The following is a 24,020-nucleotide window of genomic DNA, read 5'->3' on the forward strand; positions in this document are numbered from 1 at the left end:
GCAAAGCTGCAGGCAATCAGTAATCAGCGCACCTGGGACTAATGAAGACAGACAGCATAAAGACCAGCGGACCCGAAGATCCAGTGCCGGAACGTAGTTCACTCCTCGTCGTAAGCATCCCGTCTCTGGCTTCCCTCCTGCGTACATGCTCTCTCTCTGTGATTGATCCTCCTTCAAAACCGCAATAAAAGGTCACCTCCAGGCAGCTACAACCCTAAACTAACACCCTCCCCGGATTTCTAATAATCAAATGTAAACAATCAAATGCAGATACTTTTTCTTTTTCTTATGCCTTCTGATCTCTCTCTCTCTCTCTCTCTCTCTATGTCCACTACTTGATGTCCATATCCTCCCCCCCCTCCACACCCCTGATTGTAAATAATGTAAATAATTCAATGTGATTATCTTATGTGATGACTGTATTATGATGATAGTATATATGATAGTATATATCTGTATCATGAATCAATTTAAGTGGACCCCGACTTAAACAAGTTGAAAAACTTATTCGGGTGTTACCATTTAGTGGTCAATTGTACGGAATATGTACTTCACTGTGCAACCTACTTATAAAAGTCTCAATCAATCAATCAATTCCCCGTTCCCGTGTCTTATGCCCTTCGTGTTCCCCGCAGTGCTTCTCCTGTTTCCCGTGATCGAGCTGTATGCCTCGATTTCCTTCTGGATTCCGGACTGCGTCCCTCGATCCTCGAACCCCTGTCTCAGAATAATTGTATCTAAGTTATCACAAAACTTTGTGTTTCACTGTGAGTTCCCGGCTAGCAGACAAAAGCTGTCTTTGATCTTACCAATCAAAAGGCTTGTAAAACTCCACTGTGTACGATGGGAAGCGACATGAAGGTGTCGGTTTCTTTGATCTATTGTAATCCACAGGAAGATTTTGTCTTGACCTGGGATCTACAAAGCGGAGAGGAAGCAGGACCTGACCCCCCTCCAGGGACCTTTTCTTTTAACTGTTTTGCAACCAAAGGCGACGGCTGTTTACCCTTCCTGCCATGTAATCAGGGAAAGTCCCAAATAAAAGAGGATGCGTGCAACCTTTCGTCAGAGCGTGGTGGAAGACGGTACAAAGAGTACAGCCCAGATGTTTCTCCTCAATAAGCTAAATTGAATTATGTCTCTGTTTAATTCCTTGCTTCTTGTCTGTTTAATAGATGTCATCAGTGTTTGAACCTGACACCCTGTTTGAACACGGACCTCATTGCTTCTCTCCACGGACTTTCTTCTCGCCTTGCCCCTTCGGTCGGACGAAGGATTCATCCAACACGCACATACAACAAACTCTGGTAACATTTACATGTGTCGTCTCCTTCCCCCGCCGCACGTAACACTGAGTAATATACCTTGGTTAACACATACTACCTGTTAGCATGTTAGCATGCAGCATTTCAGTTCGGCTTCAGCAGGCGTATAGGCTCAGCGTCATATAAGTTGGTACTCGACGCGTGCTGACGCAAGCTATTTCGCCGGCATTTCGGTTCGGGTTCGCCCCGTGCTCTGGGCGCTTGACTTGACGCCATTGCAGTTCGGCCTCAGCGTTGACAGCATTCACACGTAGTTTCCTCAGGAATTGTCATATCTATTTGTTAATATCGTGCTTTTGTGCTTTGCTATAGTTTTTTGATTAAGAGATGACTCTTAAAAGCTGACAGTTTATATTGTCTTCACACAAGAATTGTTTTACCTTTATTTAAAGAAAGCATGAAGGCAATCTCTAACACTTGCTTTCAACACCCAAAACAACACATCAATCAATCATCAATAAATCAATGTTGCTCTTTCAAGTTAGAGCTTTTATCCAATCAGAATTCAGCTAGCTTGTTGCCAGCACTGTATGAATTCTGCCGAGGCCTTCTGAACTGTGCTGTGCAGTTTAACGAACAGAGTACATTCAGTTAACAGACAGTTGTGATAGCTGATCAGATCACAAGTTGTTGACAGTAGCCTTACGTTGAACTTGACTGTGATTGGATACTCATTTGTCTTTCCCAAGTATCCAATCACAAGTTGTGATTTACGAAATCAGAAAGTAGCACTATAGCCGTACCCGGCCAGCGGAGAAATCAGCAGTACTCACTTTTTTAACCAACAAAGACTTACTTACTTACTTACTTAATCCTCTTCTTCCCGGATGGGAAATAAGGCTTCGACGACTCGACGCCATTCATCTCGCTGCTGTGCTAGTCTATGTGCCTCGCCCCATGTAAGCTTCATCTCTTTCAGCTCCCCTTCAACTGTTCTTCGCCAGATGTTCTTTGGCCGCCCTGGCTTACGTTTTCCCGGTGGTGTCCATCTTAACGCTGCCTTTGGTATCCTCTCGTTGTCCATTCTCAGAACATGGCGTAGCCATCTGAGTCGCCTAAGTTTTATTTCACGGACCACATCTCTGCATCCTGTTTTGGTGTACAGCTCCTTGTTTGTTATTTTGTTGGGCCAGAAGATTCGGCAGATTTTTCTAAGGCTCCCATTGTGGAAGGCACTGATTTTATTCATGTCTCCTTTAACCACTCGCCAGCATTCTGAGCCGTACATGAGGACTGATTTCACACAGCTGTTGTAGAGTTGAATCTTTGTCCTAAGATGGTACTGTCGGGACTTCCAGATTGGCTGCAATCTTGCGAAAGCCCCACGAGCTTTGGAGAGCCTTGCTTGGATGTCTTTTTTCGCTCCATTGTCCTTGCTGATGAGGCTCCCCAGGTATGTGAAGTCCTCTGCAAAATCAAGAGGCACGCCATTGATGGTGATAGGTGTAGGGTTGGTGGTGTTTATGCACATGACTTGTGTCTTTGCGGTGTTGATATTCAGAAGCAGAGCAAAACGTTGATTAGGTGGCAGATATATATTTGCAAGGGCATTTTCAAGAAGGATATTTCAAGAAAGACTAGATCTTGTGAGACGAGGTCGGCCGATCCTGAAAACGAGTTAAGCTGTCCTGGTGGTGAAATGGTTTGCCTGCCAATTCCACTCGAATCAACCAACTACGAGCGATACCAATGGCTTTACAAATTGTGAGTTGAAATATATGTTTACATATTCAATATGTTTTTTACAATTATTTTAATTTTGACAGTACCACATCCGATTCGGGTTTATTGATTTTTAAATGCGCGGAAAAATAGCCCGTTTTGTACACTGGTGACAAATTGAGGTGATTCAATGCCCAGTCATGCGCAAGTGTGTTTCTGCATAGTATTTTTCAAGCCGTGGTCATGCGGCGACATAAATTATGGTATTTTGAGAGGTAATCGGACATCACTGAAGGCCTAGATGGGAAGCGCACGACCCGCCACTGACAAAAATCAGATTAGTCACGTTAATCATAAATCACATGATGGTGAATGAACATGTTAAAAACATTGTACAGTAGGTACAGTAATATTGTATCCAGGGGCAGACATTGGATCGCAGTCCAGTAATTTGTAACATTAAATAGAAAGAAGGTCAGTAGAGCCAGGGCCGGGTACCGCAACTCGGTTCCATAAGGGTACTGGTGATATTGTGCAAGTAACGTCTTGTAAATAGAAGGCACACTGAGTCTGATGCTCTTTTGAAACTTTATTGCCGACCTTAACACCAGCACTTGGATACAACAACTATAGTGCTGTAGCGCTGGCTACAATATCAACAACAACACCTACTCAATGGCCTAGTGGTTAGAATGTCCGCCCTGAGATCGGTAGGTTGTGAGTTCAAACACCGGCCGAATCATACCAAAGACTTAGCATCAGGGGTTGGAATTGGGGGTTAAGTCACCAAAAATGATTCCCGGGCGCAGAACCGCTGCTGCCCACTGCTCCCCTCACCTCCCAGGGGGTGAACAAGGGAATGGGTCAAATGCAGAGGACACATTTCACCACACCCAGTGTGAGTGTGACAATCATGAGTACTTTAACTTTAACTTAACACACCACTTCCTGGATTGGTGCGTTCACATATTCCAGAATTATGAACACCAACATTACATTTCATTACAAGCAAGTCGTTTTTTTTGTTTTTTGCATTGCTGTTGTTTTTTCTACCATAATTGGGATTATGACAAATTGATGTGGGTTTTATTTCTCGTTTTTCAATGCATTATTTATTTATCATCTCATTTACATTATTGAAATATTAAAGTTACAATAGTAAACCCTTGTTAACCGCTATTCCTTGTTTATGGGTTCTAGGCCTAGCCGTGCTAAAAGAATATCCGCGAAGTAGGAATTATCAATTATGAATCGCATATTTTCATAGCTAGAGCATCAAAAACCTGCTCACTACCATCTAAATGCGTGTTTTTACATTCTGAGAGCCCTCCAGATATAAAATAACACCATGTAGTCACCTTTACACTATTTTTACCCAATATAGTTAAGCTACCTGAGGCTGAACCAATCAGTGGCAACGATACTGAACAGCATGCTCTGATTGGTTTGGTCTCATTTGGTGGCCAATACTACTGTAGTATTGTTATTTTTAAGTTATGGAGGAAAATCTGTGCACATGCGGGCCGGAATATTAAAATCATGGCATTACAACTAAAAAATAAAGACAACTTCAGATTGTTTTCTTTGTCTTACTTTGGCCAAAAATAGAACAAACACATTCTGAAAATTACAATAAAGATATAGGAAAAAATACCGGCAGCGGTAAAGTTTAGATCTATGAAGGAAAGAAGAAAGTGAATGAATGTTTATAACTGAATAAATGTACATACAGTCACGATCAAAAGTTTACATACACTTGTACAGAACATAATGTCATGGCTGTCTTGAGTTTCCAATAATTTCTACAACTCTTATTTTTTTGTGGGTAGAGTGATTGGAGCACATACTTTTTGGTCACAAAAAACATTCATGAAGTTTGGTTCTTTTATGAATTTATTATGGGTCTACTGAAAATGTGACCAAATCTGCTGGGTCAAAAGTATACATACAGCAATGTTAATATTTGGTTACATGTCCCTTGGCAAGTTTCACTGCAATAATGCGCTTTTGGTAGCCATCCACAAGCTTCTGGTTGAATTTTTGACCACTCCTCTTGACAAAATTGGTGCAGTTCAGCTAAATTTGTTGGTTTTCTGACATGGACTTGTTTCTTCAGCATTGTCCACACGTTTAAGTCAGGACTTTGGGAAGGACATTCTAAAACCTTAATTCTAGCCTGATTTAGCCATTCCTATATCACTTTTGACGTGTGTTTGGGGTCATTGTCCTGTTGGAACACCCAACTGCGCCCAAGACCCAACCTCCGGGCTGATGATTTTAGATTGTCCTGAAGAATTTGGAGGTAATCCTCCTTTTTCATTGTCCCATTTACTCTTTATAAAGCACCAGTTCTATTGGCCGCAAAACAGGCCAAGAGCATAATACTACCACCACCATGATTGACGGTAGGATTGGTGTTCCTGGGATTAAAGGCCTCACCTTTTTCCTCCAAACATATTGCTGGGTATTGTGGCTCAAAAATACATAAAATATGTTTAAAAAAAAAAATCTATGACAGATTGAAGCTGTAAATGTCAGAGCGCATCAATTTGACTGTAACAAAATTTGTAAAAATAAAAGGAGCATCATTTTTTTTAACAGAAATGTGGATGTTTTAAATACACCATTTAAGCATTGGCCCTGTTTCAAAAGTAATGATTTTGTACTATCCATCCATCCATTTTCTACCGCTTGTCCCTTTCGGGGTGGCGAGGGGTACTGTTGGTTAAAATGTAAACAATACCCCTTCCTAGCGAGAAACAATGAAACATTGAATACAGATAGGAATGAAGAATTGATAAAAGATCTGCAGTTGACTGTTAAAAATACCATTCAAACTAGAAGATGAAATTGTGCAAAAATGGAATCAAATCAATAAATGTATTTGACTGATGGAAGACAGGAAAAATATAATCAACTCAACACATAAATAAAAAAAATATCGTAAAGAAGCCAAAGACAAATAGTGGGATGAGAAGAAGTGCGTTTGAGAAACTCTATAAACATGGCAGCAAAGAATTGCAACAGAAAGTCAAAGCTGTGACAGATAATATAAAAAATGAAAATACCCAAATGGCAAAATGCCCTTTGAAGATGAATATAATGCAGAAAGTTGGATGCAATAGATCCAGGATCTGTATGATGATCAAAGAGGATTATTTAAATATGCAGTCAAGAGAATGAAACATGGCTTGACATGACTATACAACAAAAATGCTGAAAGCTTTAAGCATTCCTCATATCTTAAATCTAATTAACTTAATATCGAATAAAGGTTACATACACCCAGTGGTATGCCATCAGGGTCAGCAAGGCTTTCTCTGCTGGCCTAACATAACCAGAAATCATGATCATAATTAAAGATACAATATTTTTTAATTTACTTTCCCTAAATATCAAAAAGTATTCATATTCTCTTCATGTCATATTATGCTCCTTCCAGTGCTGTTGTTTTTAGTTTTAGTTTGTATCCAATCAGAATTCAGCTAGCTTATGTTGCCATGCTGTACGAAATCTGCCAGAGGCGATACCTAGATACCTAGAAGAGTTTACATGTTGTGTTTTGGTTCAATCCAAGAAAGACTGTGACTTAAAGTTTAATCCTGGCTTTGTAGATACACTGAGACGAAGTCTAAGCTCATTGTGTTTTTGAAGCTGCACCAATTTCCTCAGAACTTTCAACAAACTTGAAGTGTTTTGTCCAGAGGATTATTTGTGATTTGTACGTTTTCAGAATGTGCTTGTTCTATTTTTGGCCAAAGTAAAACAAAGTAAACAACCTGGAGTTGTCTTTATTTTTAAGTTATCATGCCATGATTTTACCATTCCGGCCCACTTGGGAATAGATTTTCCTCCACACGGTGTTATGTTTACTGGATGGAGTTGACGGCACAGACACAAGGGGGCAGTAAAGCTCTATGGTTTATTATATATATATATATATAATAATCAAACAATGCTAACAAATAAACTATAGAATGGTGTGTGTGACAGAACCCAAGAGTGTGTGCGTGAGGCTATGTGTGTAGTTAGCTGTAGTGTGTGTTACCAAGTGTTGTGTTGAGCGAGAGGAGGGACAAAGCAGTCAAGCGAGAGGTCGAGATCCAAGGGAGGCAGTCCAGAATCCAGAGGGGAACGACAGGGGATCACAACAGGTGAACTCGGGAAAGCACTGCGTTTTTTCTGGCGCTGGTTGAGTAAATTCACTAGAACACATGTGTCAAATTCAAGGTCCGGTGACCCGATCTGGTTGCCACATCAATTTATGCGGCCAGCGAAAGCCTGGAAATAGTGTGCATCAATAAAGTACTTAATCTTTCTTACTAAACGTATTAATTGTTTCAGTTTTGACAGAACAATTGCATGTACTGCATACATGTATTTCACGCTTGAGAATTATCTGACAATGTAAAAAACATTACGTTAACACGGTAATGTCCAGCAACTCCAGTTTTGTTGGACCGAAGCATATTTTTGGATAAGAAAACAAAAGTCAGAATTTCAAAAAAAGACTAAAAACTTGTGATGTGCTAAGAAAAAGCTAACAATTAAATACTAACAACTCAGTGGGGTCCAAACTTGTTTTTTATATTATTCACATGTGAATAATGCTGTATAATAAACTGTATTTACTGTATTTATTTTTTTCACATGTGAATAATGCTGTATAATAGACTGTATTTATATTATTCACATGTAAATAGTGCTGTATAATAGACTGTATTTATACTATTCACATGTGAATACTGCTGTATAATAGACTGTATTTACACTATTCACATGTGAATAATGCTGTATAATAGACTGTATTTATATTATTTACATGTGAATAATGCTGTATTATAGACTGTATTTATATTATTCACATGTAAAAAATACCTAAGTGTTTATTGTTTATTGTGAGCGAACTGTGGTGCTGAATTTCCCCCCAGGGATCAATAAAGTACTTTCTATTCTGTTATATTCTATTCTATATTCAACAAGGGTTGCATACTGAAAAGTCAAATTATGTGGGGGCCATTTTGAAAAAGGTTGTTTTTGTAAAATCCAAATAAAAACTGACATAAAAAGACAAAAGTTAGTGTTAGCTTTATAACATGTAGTATTATGATTTATTAGAATCCAAATTTAAGCTTTTTCTCATTAGATTCATTATTTTTACACTTTTTTTTTACATTTTTCTCGGTTGGAAGAGTGGCCGTGCCAGCAACTTGAAGGTTGCAGGTTCGATTCCCGCTTCCGCCGTCCTAGTCACTGTCGTTGTGTCCTTGGGCCAGACACTTTACCCACCTGCTACCAGTGCCACCCACACTGGTTTAAATGTAACTTAGATATTGGGTTTCACTATGTAAAGCGCTTTGAGTCACTAGAGAAAAAGCGCTACGGTATATATAAATATAATTCACTGTTAGCTTTCTAACATGTAGTATTATTATTTATTAGAATCTAAATTTCAGCTTTTTTTCATTCCCTTCATTCTTTTTACAATTTTTTTTTTTTTACTGTTATTTTTTTACCACTGTTATAAGTAATAATAGTACACTTTGCCACCTTTAACACTACGCTAACACTACGTTTTGTCTTTAAATATTTAATATAATAATAGTATTTTTTTTACAAAAAAAAAAAAATCAAAATGATCTGTGCATACTTTGACTTTTTGGTAAAAGGCCTTAAGTAAAGTATTAACCAATAATACCGGCATTTTTTTTATTTGAAAAAAATACTTATACTTATACTGACTTATAATTTTAAAAACAAAGTACATTATCCACCAATTTGTACGTTAAAAAAACCCTAATATTCAAATGCATAGGGAATTGTGTACTACTGTAATATCATGAGGAGATTATACTTCAAAACTCATAAATATTTAACTGTAACAAGAGCAGCCAACAATATGATGTGGCCCTCAATGAAAACGAGTTTGACCAGGTAAGATCCTTAGAAACGGCCCAAATTCTTCCATGCAAAGCAAAAACGGCCGACGGGATCTGCATTTTACAGCATGAGTTCTGCATTGTTTTTTGTGTGGTGTAAATTATTTACAACAAGGGACACACTCAGGCTGTATTTCTACCAGGAATATGTTGAATATGTCAAAGCTCTCAAAAATGAGATTTGGTCAAAAATAATAGGAATAAACAAAGCCATTTGTCAGATCTCAGAATTTTAAGAGGTTTCTTTGACCATAACGCGCAGGCCCTAAAATGTCAGAATTGGGCTTTTTGAAATGAAAATGTTGGCCAACTAAAACGTTACCTTCGAAAAGCGTGCAAAGTATATCGGACGCGGCCATAGTTTGTGCTTGGTATCGCAAACCGTTAATATTCAGTCAATCATTTTTAAATGTGACGTAAAACTGAACATGCCTCGAAGACAAAACGCCAGGTGAGATCCTTAGAAATGGTCCACTGCAAAAACTGAAATCTAAGTAAGATTAAATATCTCAAATAAGGGTGATATTTGCTTATTTTCTGTCTGATAAGATCATTCTTCTCACTAAGCAAATGTTATGTTATAGTGTTTTACATGTTTTAAGTCAGTGGTTCTTAACCTTGTTGGAGGTACCGAACCCCACCAGTTTCATATGAAAAATAAAATGTTGGGTTTTTTTTCAAATTCAAGACAAAGTTATATGTTTTTGGTAACACTTTAGTATGGGGAACATATTCTAAGTAACAAAGACTTAATTTAGAGTTATTTGGACACTAGGGGAACATATTCTAAGTAATAAAGACTTAATTTAGAGTTATTTGATTAGGGTTAGGGTCAGGGTTAGAGGGTTAGGGTTGTAATAAGGCCATGCCGAATAAGGCATTAGTAAGTACTTAATAATGACTAGTTAAGAGCCAATATGTTACTAATTTGCATGTTAATAAGCAACTAATTAATGGTGAATATGTTCCCCATACTAAAGTGTTACCATGTTTTTTTACTGGTGCATAAAATGAACCGTGCATGAACATCACCTTGTTCAAACAACAAAACCAACACAGTGCATAAACTCACAACAAACTACACACCTGCAAATCAGTCAGCTGTTGCCGTATCCGTAATACGCAGATAGGGAGAAGTTTGTATTTACACGATGAGTTGGTTGTGTTTTGACCTCTGCCGAACCCCTGAGGCCGACTCACCGAACCCCTAGGGTTCAATCGAACCCAGGTTAAGAACCACTGTTTTAAGTGTTTTGGTCCTAAATTATCTCAGTAAGATATTACAGCTTGTTGCTGAGATTTTATGACCTATATTGAGTAAAACATGCTTGAAACTAGAATATCAACTGTTGCAAAGCTGTCATCAACACTCACAAGTATAAAACTACTTTTTTAAAGTAATCATTTCTTACTTCAAGCATGTAAAAATAATCATGATGCCGAGCGCATATCATTATGTAAAGATAATGGCACTAGCATTTACTTAATTTAAGAATATTTTTCAACACATTGCGCAAAAAAGTCTTTTTTTTCCTACCAAGAAAAGTGCACTTGTTATTAGTGAGAATATACTTATTTTAAGGTATTTTTGGGTTCATTAAGGTTAGCTAATTTGACTTGTTTTGGAAAGTCTTGACAAGCCGAATTTTCTTGTTCTATTGGCAGATAATTTTGCTTAGTTCAAAGAAAATACCCCTAATTTTTGTAATTTTTTTGTTCTTGTTTTTGAACACTGACTTTTTGCAGTGTCCAAATTCTTACATGCAAAACAAAACAAAGAAAGAAGAACTACGCGAAATACTTTCAACCTTATTAAAAATAAGATATTCTTCATCTCAGTATGTTTATAATGACTGACTTAAAGGCCTACTGAAACCCACTACTACCGACCACGCAGTCTGATAGTTTATATATCAATGATGACATCTTAACATTGCAACACATGCCAATACGGCCGGGTTAACTTATAAAGTGCAATTTTAAATTTCCCGGGAAACTTCCGGTTGAAAACGTCTATGTATGATGACGTTTGCGCGTGACGTCAAGGGTTGAAGCGGAAGTATTCGGACACCATTGTATCCCAATACAAACAGCTCTGTTTTCATCTCAAAATTCCACAGTATTCTGGACATCTGTGTTGGTGAATCTTTTGCAATTTGTTCAATTAACAATGGAGACTGCAAAGAAGAAAGCTGTAGGTGGGATCGGTGTATTAGCGGCTGGCTGCAGCAACACAACCAGGAGGACTTTGAGCTGGATAGCAGACGCGCTACCGTGAGTACAGCTTTCTTCCAAACATTTGATCGCTTGCCCGTACGTAACTTTGTGGAAATATATGTTTCTTGCCGACTCTGATGGCGCCCGGGGTGTCGTCGAAAGCTACAACGCCCGCCGCGCCGCTGTCCTCACCTTAACTTCCTCCGTCTCCGGGCCGCCGACTGCATCGGTGATCGGGTGAAGTCCTTTGTCGTGCCGTCGATCGCTGGAACGCAGGTGAGCACGGGTCGTGATGAGCAGATGAGAGCTGGCGTAGGTGGAGAGCTAATGTTTTTAGCATAGCTCTGTCGAGGTCCCGTAGCTAAATTAGCTTCAATGGCGTCGTTAGCAACAGCATTGCTAGGCTTCGCCAGGCGGTACAGCATTAACCGTGTGGTTACAGGTCCAGAGTTTTGTAGTATTGTTGATCTTCTGTCTATCCTTCCAGTCAGGGGCTTATTTATTTTGTTTCTATCTGCATTTAAGCATGATGCTATCACGTTAGCTCCGTAGCTAAAGTGCTTCGCCGATGCATTGTCGTGGAAATAAAAGTCACTGTGAATGTCCATTTCGCGTTCTCGACTCTGATTTTCAAGAGGATATAGTATCTGAGGTGGTTTAAAATACAAATCCGTGATCCACAATAGAAAAAAGAGAGAGCGTGGAATCCCATGAGCCCTTGTACCTAAGTTACGGTCAGAGCGAAAAAAGATACGTCCTGCACTGCACTCTAGTCCTTCACTCTGACGTTCCTCATCCACAAATCTTTCATCCTGGCTCAAATTAATGGGGAAAACGTCGCTTTCTCGGTCCGAATCGCTCTCGCTGCTGGTCTAAACAATGTGCAAATGTGAGGAGCCCTTCAACCTGCGACGTCACGCTACTTTCGGTACAGGCAAGGCTTTTTTATCAGCGACCAAAACTTTATCGTCGATGTTCTCTACTAAATCCTTTCAGCAATAATATGGCAATATCGCGAAATGATCAAGTATGACACATAGAATGGATCTGCTATCCCCGTTTAAATAAGAACATTTCATTTTAGTAGGCTTTTAACTACTTACATATTACAAAACTGTTGTATTGCTTATTCACGGGTGTCATTTTACTATGAAAAGGTCAGTAAATGAATGAATATATTTGTAAACGCTCTGAAGTGGGAAAGGGGTAGGATTAAACAAGCTTTGCTTCTACCTACTCCTTTTCGGACTTGATGTAAACAGAAATGATAAGAAATTGTGTGATGTATTATACTGTAAGTGTGTTCATGTTGGAAATAAGCCAAAAGAAAATTAAAAAAAATAAAAAATAAAAAATGGCCGACGGGATCTGCATTTTGCAGCATGAGTTCTGCATTGATTTTTGTGTGGTGTTAATTATTAACAACAAGGGACACGCTCAGGCTGTATTATACAGTCTACCTTGTCTGTATGCACATGTGTTATGTGAGCAAGTTTTTAATGTCGTAAATGTGATGTTTTATGTATTTGTTTACTGTTTTTAATGTAACCTTGCTGCTGCCCTCTTGGCCAGGTCTCCCTTGGAAAAGAGATCTTTGATCTCAATGGGATTTTACCTGGTTAAATAAAGGCTAATAATAATAATAATTTCTACCAGGAATATTTTGAACATGTCAAAGCTCTCAAAAATAAGTTTAAAAAAAAAAAAAGAATAGGAATAAACAAAGCCATTTGTCAGATCTCAGAATTTTTTAAGAGGTTTCTTTGACCTTAACGTGCAGGCCCCAAAATGTCAGAATTGGGCTTTTTGAAATTAAAATGTTGGCCAACTAAAACGTTACCTTCGAAAAGCGTGCAAAGTACATCAAACGCTGCCATAGTGCGTGCTTGGTATCGCAAACCGTTAATATTCAGTCAATCCTTTTTAAATGTGACGTAAAACTGAACATACCTCGAAAAAAAAACATCAGTTGAGATCCTTAGAAATGGTCCAAATTCTTACATGCAAAACAAAACAAAGAAAGAAGAACTATGAGAAATACTTTCAACCTTATTAAAAATAAGATATTCTTCATCTCAGTATGTTTATAATGACTGACTTAACTAATTACATATTACAAAACTGTTGTATTGCTCATTCACGGATGTCATTTTACTATGAAAAGGTCAGTAAATGAATGTACTGTATTTTCCACACTATAAGGCGCACCTAAAAACCTCCAATTTTCTCAAAAGCTGACAGTGCGCCTTACAATCTGGTGCGATTTATATATGGACCAATATTGAGCCACAACAGGTCTCGCAACTACGGGATGCATAACGTAACCCCAGCCTCTACTGTAGCGTCTATTCTATGCGCCTTATATATGAACAAAGTTTTAAAATAGGCCATTCATTTAAGGTGCGCCTTATAATCCGGTGCGCCTTATAGTGCGGAAAATACGGTATATACCTGTATTTGTAAACGCTCTGAAGTGGGAAAAGGGTTGGATTAAATAAGCTTTGCTTCTTCCTACTCCTTTTCGGACCTGATGTAAACAGAAATGATATGAAATTGTGTGATGTATTATGCTGTAAGTGTGTTCATGTTCGAAATAAGCTAAAAGAAAAAAAAAAGAAAAAAAAAGAAAACCAATGGCCGACGGGATATGCATTTTGCAGCATGAGTTCTGCATTGTTTTTTGTGTGGTGTTAATTATTAACAACAAGGGACACGCTCAGGCTGTATTTCTACCAGGAATATTTTTTTAACATGTCAAAGCTCTCAAAAATGAGATTTAGTTAAAAAAGAATAGGAATAAACAAAGCCATTTGTCAGATCTCAGAATTTTAAGAGGTTTCTCTGACCATAACGTGTAGGCCCCAAAATGTCAGAATTGGGCTTTTTGAAATTAAAATGTTGGCCAACTAAAACGTTACCTTCGAAAAGCGTGCAAAGTACATCAAACGCTGCCATAGTGCGTGCTTGGTATCGCAACCCGTTAATATTCAGTCAATCCTTTTTAAATGTGACGTAAAACTGAACATGCCTCGAAAACAAAACACCCGGTACTTGAAATGTGACAAGTAAATCTTTGCCGTGTACGTTTTTAGTCGGCCAACCTATTCTAAACCCCCCCCCGCCTCACTCCTCTTCTTCCCAGAGTTTTTTTTTTTCCCACCATTTTTTTCCTTTTTTAATGTAGGCTATTGCAGGCCGGCGCTGTAATTTTGGAATCTGCCCTTGTGCATGGCGGACGAAAAAATTCCGCACAGAGTGCAGCGACATAGCCCCTTTTTTTTTATTACGAGGCCCGATCGGACTTCTCTATTTGGCGCTATTTGCTAGGAAATGTAATGTAAGGTAGAAGAAGCGTTGGAGGGGGGAAACAAAAAAAAACACTGGAGGGAAATTTCTCACATTTTGGAATTTCCTCATAACTAATTCACATTTTTTTTCTTCCTCCGGGGAGGAAGCCGTTGTTGCAGTCACCTCTGGCCGGGGAGGGAGGATTTTCCTTGGACTGTTTTCGCATGAGCTACATCGCTTTTGGAGGTATGTCAAATCGCAAATATTTCTCTTTTTGGTTGGAGAAAAATAACAAAATGATCGCTAAGTTGAGTCTTTTTCCCCCCCCCCCGCTTGCTAAATGAGCGCAGCGGCAGTCGGTGTCTGCCTTGCTAACCAAGTGCAGCCATCATGAGCGAACACAATTTAGCTTCCCCTTCATGTTTGAAATGTATTTAGGATTTTTTGTAAATGTTTTGTATGGATTAGGCGGGTGAACGCAACACTCGTAGGGCAAGCAAACCGAGCTACGGTGACGGCGAGGAGGAACACAATCTAAACACAAAAACCTCTTGCAGCCATGTTTTTTGGGCAATTTTCTTTCAAATTTGTGCAGAGTTGCCCCCCTCCTACTTCAATAGTCAGGCTACAATAAGGTCGTTTTTCGTGTTTTTGACCGTCTAACAAGCTACAGAGGTGAATACAAACACCGCCTAAGTGCCCCAATATCTTTAAAAATACATGTTCAGTGTTACTTTTAGGAAAGCTATATGGTTTTTAAGTCTGCATCTCAACAGCGCCTCCTATGGGCAGCCACGAGAAATCAGAATTCTAGTAAATATCAACGTTACTCCTACCATTAAATGTATTATTTAAAAAATAAAATACTTCACGGGTGGATGTAAACACTGCCAAAGTGTACTGATGCCCAAAACATGCATGTTGACTTGTATTATTTCAGAAAAAAATAATACAATAATTAGTAAGTCAGGCGTTTATGATAAGTCCAAATATTACTAAATACACTCCTATAAGTCATTTGGTGCACAAACTACGGTTAAGTCAGAATTAGAAAAATAATAGATATAAATAGGTTTTCGGGCTTGAGAAGCAGGAGTTCTCTGCATCGGTACAACATATTGTAAGTCATGACTGTAATGTCAAATGAAAGCCAGTTCTAAGTGTTGATACACAATAATCTAAACACAAACATTTTCTTTCAAATTTGTGCAGAGTTGCCCCACTCCTACTTCAATAGTCAGGCTACAATAAGGTCGTTTTTCGTGTTTTTGACCGTCTAACAAGCTACAGAGGTGAATACAAACACCGCCTAAGTGCCCCAATATCTTTAAAATACATGTTCAGTGTTACTTTTAGGAAAGCTATATGGTTTTTAAGTCTGCATCTCAACAGCGCCTCCTATGGGCAGCCACGAGAAATCAGAATTCTAGTAAATATCAACGTTACTCCTACCATTAAATGTATTATTTAAAAACTAAAATACTTCACGGGTGGATGTAAACACTGCCAAAGTGTACTGATGCCCAAAACATGCATGTTGACTTGTATTATTTCAGAAAAAAATAATACAATAATTAGTAAGTCAGGCGTTTATGATAAGTCCAAATATTACTAAATACACTCCTATAAGTCATTTGGTGCACAAACTACGGTTAAGTCAGAATTAGAAAAATAATAGATATAAATAGGTTTTCGGGCTTGAGAAGCAGGAGTTCTCTGCATCGGTACAACATATTGTAAGTCATGACTGTAATGTCAAATGAAAGCCAGTTCTAAGTGTTGATACACAATAATCTAAACACAAACATTTTCTTTCAAATTTGGGCAGTTGCCCCACTCCTACTTCAATATTCAGGCTACAATAAGGTCGTTTTTCGTGTTTTTGACCGTCTAACAAGCTTCAGAGGTGAATACAAACACGGCCTAAGTGCCCCTATATCTTTAAAATACATGTTCAGTGTTACTTTTAGGAAAGCTATATGGTTTTTAAGTCTGCATCTCAACAGCGCCTCCTATGGGCAGCCACGAGAAATCAGAATTCTAGTAAATATCAACGTTACTCCTACCATTAAATGTATATATTTAAAAAAAAAAAAAGACTTCACGGGTGGATGTAAACACTGCTAAAGTGCACTGATGCCCAAAACATGCATGTTGACTTGTTTTATTTCAGAATTTATTTTTATTTTTAGTAAGTCATGTGTTTATGATGAGTCCAAATATTACTAAATACACTCCTGAACAACAACTGGAATAAAATGACGCCAGTGGATCGCATAAATCATTGAAATGCAAAAAGGAGGAAACAATATATTTTTTAAAAGTGTGTTGACTCTTAAAAGTTTAAGACCATATCCTTAAAATTGCAAAAATCTTCTGTATGATTAGTCCCACTGTAATGAGTCCTCCTGATGACAAAGGTAAACAAGCTTTCTGTCTTTGCAAGTGATACAATTGTTTAACTATACAATAAATAAATAAATAAATAAATAAAAATATATATTAAGGACTAAAAGTCAATTGGTGCACAAACTACGGTTAAGTCAGAATTAGAAAAATAATAGATATAAATAGGTTTTCAGGCTTGAGAAGCAGGAGTTCTCTGCATCGGTACAATATATTGTAGGTCATGACTGTAATGTCAAATGAAAGCCAGTTCTAAGTGTTGATACACAATCTAAACACAAAAACCTCTTGCAGCCATGTTTTTTGGGCAGAGTTGCCCCTCCTCCTACGGCGATAGTCAGGCTATAAGGTGGTTTCTCCATGTTTTTGACCATCTAACAAGCTTCAGAGGTGAATACAAACACCGCCTAAGTGCCCCTATATCTTTAAAATACATGTTCAGTGTTACTTTTAGGAAAACTATATGGTTTTTAAAGGCCTACTGAAACCCACTTCTACCGACCACACAGTCTGATAGTTTATACATCAATGTTGAAATCTTAACATTGCAACACATGCCAATACGGCCGGGTTAACTTTAAAGTGCAATTTTAAATTTCCCGCTAAACTTCCGGTTGAAAACGCCTTTGGATGATGACGTATGCGCGTGACGTAGCCAGTGAAACAGAAGTATCGGTACCCCATTGAATCCAATACAAAATAGCTTTGTTTTCATCTCATAATTCCACAGTATTCTGGACATCTGTGTTGGTGAATCTTTTGCAATTTGTTTAATGCACAATCGAGACTGCAAAGAAGAAAGTTGTAGGTGGGATCGGTGTATTAGCGGCAGACTACAGCAACACAACCAGGAAGACAGAGATTGATAGCAGACGCGTTAGCCGCCGAACTCACCTTAACTTCCTCCGTCTCGCCGACCGCATCTGTGATCGGGTGAAGTCTTTCGTCGCACCGTCGATCGCTGGAACGCAGGTGAGAATGGGTGTTGATGAGCAGATGAGGGCTGGCTGGCGTAGGTGGATAGCTAATGTTTTTAGCTAAGCTCTGTGAGGTACGGTTGCTAAGTTAGCTTCAATGGCGTCGTTAGCAACAACATTGTTAACCTTCGACAGGCTGAAAAGCATTAACCGTGTATTTACATGTCCCTGGTTTAATAGTATTGTTGATCTTCTGTCTATCCTTCCAGTCAGGGATTTATTTATTTTGTTTCTATATGCAGTTAAGCACGATGCTATCACGTTAGCTCCGTAGCTAAAGTGTTTCGTCGATGTATTGTCGTGGAGATAAAAGTCACTGTGAATGTCCATTTCGAGTTCTCGACTCTCATTTTCAAGAGGATCCGAGGTGGTTTAAAATACAAATCCGTGATCCACAATAGAAAAAGGAGAGAGTGTGGAATCCAATGAGCCAGCTTGTACCTAAGTTACGGTCAGAGCGAAAAAAGATATGTCTTGCACTGCATTCTAGTCATTCACTCTAACGTTCCTCATCCACAAATCTTTCATCCTCGCTCAATTTAATGGGGTAATCGTTGCTTTCTCGGTCCGAATCGCTCTAGCTGCATTGTAAACAATAGGAAAATGTGAGGAGGCTGTTCAATTGACTACGTCACGCTACTTCCGGTAGGGGCAAGGCTTTTTTTATCAGATACCAAAAGTTGCGATCTTTATCGTCGTTGTTCTCTACTAAATCCTTTCAGCAAAAATATGGCAATATCGCGAAATGATCAAGTATGACACATAGAATGGATCTGCTATCCCCGTTTAAATAAAAAAAATTCATTTCAGTAGGCCTTTAAGTCTGTGTCTTAACAGCGCCCCCATGGGTAGCCACGAAAAATCAGAAATCTAGTAAATATCAACGTTACTCCTACCATTAAATGTATATATTTTTATTAAAATATGACTTCACGGGTGGATGTAAACACTGCTAAAGTGCACTGATGCCCAAAACATGCATGTTGACTTGTATTATTTCAGAAAAAAATTTTTTTTTAGTAAGGCGTTTATGATAAGTCCAAATATTAATAAATACACTCCTGAACAAGAACTTAAACTCGAAAAAATGACAAATATTTGGAGTATGCGCCAGTGGATCGCAAATGCATGAATCATTGAAATGTAAAAAGGAGGAAGCAATATTTTTAAAAAGTGTGCTGAAACTAAAAATTTTAAGACCATCCGAATAACAAATTGCAAAAATCTTCTGTATTTTCGTTAATTAGTCCCCCTGTAATGAGTCCTCATGATGACAAAGGCAAACATGAATTCTGTCTTTGCAAGTGGTAAAATTGTTGAACTATACAATAATAAAAAATCAAAAAAATATTAAGGACTAAAAGTCAATTGTTGCACAAACTGCGGTTAATTCTGAATTAGAAAAATATTAGATATAAATAGGTTTTTGGGCTTGAGAAGCAGGAGTTCTCTGCATCGGTACAACATATTGTGCATCCCAGTCGTAGGTCATGACTATAATGTCAAAAGAAAGCCGGTTCTAAGTGTTTTTTGCCTTTGTAAACCAAGTTCTCACATATCTTTGGAAAGCTCAGCATGTCCTCTTCAGACAACAGTCGTCATTTTTCTTGTTGAATGTTTTGCATTCAAAATAAGAATGTGAAACACACACAGAAAGGACACAAGTACATTGCTAGGTTTCAGGAGGTTAAATTCCCATAGTTTATTTTGAATACACTTTGGATTTGAACAATGTCCGAATTTGTATTTGAATTATTCTTACAAAAAATGATAAAAGTACTTCTCACAGTAATGAATTCAAAATGACCTTAAAAACTGCATCCATCAGCAGGCTCTAAGTCAGCCTTTTCCCTTCGGCCTCGAATGCTTTTGCTTACGAGTGAATTTTTGTGAATCTTGTAAACTGAAGAATGTTTAAAAAAAAAATAGTCTACTAACCCTGCCTTTGGACAGTGCAATCATGGCATTTGGTATTTTCAGATTTCTGGTCTCCTTGTTTTTTGTTTTGTACTGGATTCATTACTTCTTCCCAGATTTTTGATCAAAAATGTTGTTTGCACAAAACAGCAAACTGGAGAGAACTGAAGAAAAAAAGAACATGCCAGCAAAAAAATGCAGTGCAGGAAAAAACAATCCCATGCAGCGTTTATTTTATTAATCCTGCGGACGGCAAACACTTTTCCTATTTTCCTCGGATTGCTTTTATTTGGGTCCGAGGCAAAGCGGTTGCCATTTTGCTGTGAGGGTGTAATTTGAATGCTGACCTTCAAGTCCTCATAATAAATTCAGTGAGCTGCTGAAAAATTATGATAATAAATCTTGCTGGACAATTCTACCTTTTGTTTGTTGAGTTGAAATTTCATCTCCTCTAAGGTAATTGTTGCATGGGAGACCTCCCCCAAGGCTTCTTAAACATTTGTCATCTGCAAAAATCAATGATTGATTGAGGGGCTACTATCTTCTCCAGATCTTGACAGCTGAAAAGGAGATAGCGTTTCATCAAAAGGATTTTCTTCCGGATCTGAAAGAAGAAAATGTAAGAACGTCCGACTAGAGCACAACAAATTACAAGGCGATCTGATGAGATCTGACAGAGGTAGAGGCCTCTGAACATGTTAAGTAGGATTTTGCATGTTGTTTCAATTGCTTCCATGTGTTTTTTTGTGCAGTCCGGATCAAATCTACACACAGCAAATGTTGTAATTTGAATTGTATGAGAAATTATTCATAATATATTTGCCGAAATTATTTATTTTCAAGTAAAATGTGTGTCTTGAAAAGCCAAAGAATTAGCAAAACATTCAAGATTCTTTGATACCCGCTGAATTTAGCTCTTATTTTATCTTGCAAAGCGGTGTGTTGAATAGGAACGAGTACTTAATTCTGTACTTTTTTGTAGATACCAACCGAAGTCCGTCATAAAATCAAATTATGCCATATTTCTATACTTTACGTCCGGTTGCAGCTAAATCACCGCCTTAAGCACTTGGCTCGGAAACAAGCAATCACTTAGATAATGTTACGGTTTTTCATCCCAACAAAGAAAGAATAAGGTGTACAAAAGTAAAGTAAAGCTCCACTTTTCAAAATGCACAAGCTCAATGCTGCTTTAAAATGGATTTGCCGTAGACATGCTTCCAGTTTGCATTTGTGATTTTCCATGGCGATTTTAACACTTCTAAATTTTGTAATACCAACTACAACAAAGATGTACGTTCTAATCAAAAAGCTGGTGTGTGATAAGTAAAATATTTACCGGTGCACTTCTTAATGCTCCACAAAAGAAAAGACTAGCATATTCAACTCAATGGCAAAGACTACCTCCTGGCTCAGGCAACACACTGTAGTCTATACACTGCTGCCAACTAACGCCTTGGAATTGAAACTACTATACAGATGTAACTCTAAAAATTTGAGGATCGTGCAAAAGTTTGTTTCTTCGAACTTATACATAAGATGCAACTCAAGATATTTCAAGCCTCTTATATCATTTTGACGATTATGGCTTACAGGTTTCGAAAACCTCAAATTGAAAATCTCATTCAACATTTTGGGTTTGATTTAATATATTTATCATCAAAATTATAACAAAAGCTTGACATATCTCACTTTGCTTGTAATGAGTTTATATCACATATTAATTAGACATTTGCACGATATTCAAATGTTTTGAGTTTCCTCTGAATAATGCAGTAGAATACAGCACTTGCAAATGGGACACAGAAGTGTAAGAAAACAAGATTACTTGACAGCACAGTTAGTCTGTGTTAAATGTTAAATAAAATGAATTGCGATTTCTTTAAAAAACAATTAACATTTATTAACACATTTGAACGTACACAAAATTATCAGTACCGGTATCAATTTCCAGGTCTTGAGAATTGGTACCATACTGATTCAAATGTAAAAGGTACCCTGTAGAATGTGGACGTTTTGTGTGACTTAAGCAAAATACAGTACCAGTCAAAATCATGGAGACACTTGATCATGCAATATAATGCAAACGTCTGTTCAAACCTTTCACTGGTACAGTAACTTTCACTAAAATGCCTATGCTAATTATACATTTTGGCAGTTTGGACTAAAGACACCATCAATTTCTATAACATTTTGGTCGTATTCAGATTTGGATTTCCTACCGGGCATTTGACTTTAGAAATTAATCTTTTAGAGCATCGCAAAAAGCAACAACTGTTAACCATTTGATGCTCCGAAGGTCATGACAGTTCAAGCTCTAAATTTTCATGCGACATCAGAGGAATATTTTTCCCTGGAAATGTTTGCCCATTGTGTCGATTGCGGAGGGTATGTCGCTTGATCGCCAGGCATTAAAAAACAGACCTAAAAATTACTTATCACATTTGTCACTTGATTGACATACACAACAAGCAAGGGTCTTAAGAGGGGATGCTAGCTGGTGTGAGTTCAGTATGAAGAAACAATGACTGGCAGGAACGTGAGAAACCCATTTTATTTCAACACATATATGTGTACATGTGTGTGTGTATATATATATATATATATATACATGTATATATGTATGTGTGTATATATATGTATGTATGTGCAAATGTGTATATGGATATACAGTATATATATATATATATATATGTGTATGTATATATATATGAGGTAGATCAACTTGACTTGGTCATTTAGTAAGTAGCTTGCCTGCTGAAAAAGTGTGGTCACCCCTGGTTTAGAATAAGTGTGGCAGAAACGCCAAAGAAAAATCATAAAGCTGTTTATCCTTTGGTGTTGCTAAGGGAGGTTAATTTGTGTTGATTTATTATGAAATGTATTTTTTTGACACTGAATTTATGCAACTGATTTTTTTACATCAAATTTAGCTGACAATTTCATTAATATTCAGTTTGTTAAAATACAGTGTTAAAAAAATTCAGTGTGAAAAAATTCTGCGTAAAAAATTCAGTGCAAAAAAATTCAGTGCAGAAATATTCGTTGCTTCAAGACTCAATACCCGCTTCTGGTAAATTAAGACTGAAGCAATCCATCCTGTCTTAGAACCAGCCAATGATGTGTCAAGTTTGCAGTCACGTGACACAGGTCTTACAAGGAGGCAGGTTATGCAGCACTACATGCTACAGGCCATGCAATCTGTTGTATGTGCTTGGATCTTCTTTATATAAACACAAAAAAACGGTCAGTGTAGTTGATACTGTTACGTGATTGGCTGGTAGCGTGTCTCTCCCTTTGCTCAGTAAATACTGTTAACTGATTGGCAGTTAGCATGTCCCTCCCATTGCTCAGTGACACTTTCTGTTTCCTGTATTCCCAAAGCGTGAGTGACTTCATGAAACAAATCTTGCTTCATAATTTCTGGTTTCTTCCGACCAAAAAATATAAATATATATCGAATGTTTTATCGAACACATTTTATATTGATATCGATTAAGTGTCTGTCGCGATATACATTCTTATCGTATTATCGGCCATGCCCTACATACATTTAAAAACAAATCTGTTTCAAATATATATATTTTTTTATCATTTTGCCATATTTTCAATTGTTGCTGCATATTGTACAATGTACTTGGTGAGATTTTTTCAAGTGTCGAGAGACTTTTTAATAACTTTTTTCATCAAAAACAACTAGAAATAAACAGAGCATCTTCTTCTGGTGTTATTATAGAATGTACTCGTGTTTAGAGACTCTACTTCTGTCCCTCGACGCCCCTGACGAAAGAGGCTAGCTGCGGCGAGCATGACGTCACACTTGCTCAGGTTTGACTTTCGCTCTTTAAAAGTCGCCACTGTCCTCTTAATATTTGCACACTTTGTAGATGCTTGTATATCTGGGATATATTAAAATTATGTCCACATTGCAGACATGCTGACAACGCCTCAGACAATGGCGTGCGTTTTGTTTACATCCGGTTTCGGCAGCACGGTTTTCAGTAATCAAAGTCTTTTTTCAGTGGTCGAGTTTTCGGTACAGCACTTGTCAGTAGTGCGCAAATAATAGGCTATATATATCAATTTATGCTGTAACGACCAGTTGGTGTTAATGTTTTATGGTGTTTTGGATTTGATGGCAGTTTTTCCCATGTTTGCAAACACACCGTCCGTGCCTGAAAGTGTTTTCACTAGAGGTAACACCTGTCGGAATTGTGCCGTTTGTTATCATAAGATTGGCAATAGACTTTGCATAATTTCTTCTGGGGCTGCAATATATTATATTATTT

The 24,020-nt window shown here is 37.8% G+C and overlaps 1 protein-coding gene across 9 annotated transcripts in view; it reads left to right on the plus strand.

Moving 5' to 3' along the window:
- The first annotated feature begins 997 nt into the window (after positions 1–997).
- znf618 (zinc finger protein 618) overlaps positions 998–24,020 on the plus strand; it is an 83,846-nt gene continuing 60,823 nt past the window's right edge. Inside the window, exons 1-4 of one of the 9 annotated variants that reach the window (XM_062031002.1) lie at positions 998–1,085; positions 1,176–1,307; positions 14,599–14,677; positions 20,282–20,350. In XM_062031002.1, coding sequence (XP_061886986.1) covers positions 20,349–20,350 — 2 coding nt within the window. In that variant the 5' untranslated portion in view covers positions 998–1,085; positions 1,176–1,307; positions 14,599–14,677; positions 20,282–20,348. Of the gene's footprint in view, positions 1,086–1,175; positions 1,308–14,119; positions 14,678–20,281; positions 20,434–24,020 lie in introns of those variants that run through there. The other 8 variants (XM_062031010.1, XM_062031009.1, XM_062031004.1 and 5 more) reach the window with 8 other exon arrangements.

This window comes from Entelurus aequoreus, linkage group LG21 (genome assembly GCF_033978785.1).
Source record: "Entelurus aequoreus isolate RoL-2023_Sb linkage group LG21, RoL_Eaeq_v1.1, whole genome shotgun sequence".
In the NCBI taxonomy this organism is placed as follows: Eukaryota; Metazoa; Chordata; class Actinopteri; order Syngnathiformes; family Syngnathidae; genus Entelurus; species Entelurus aequoreus.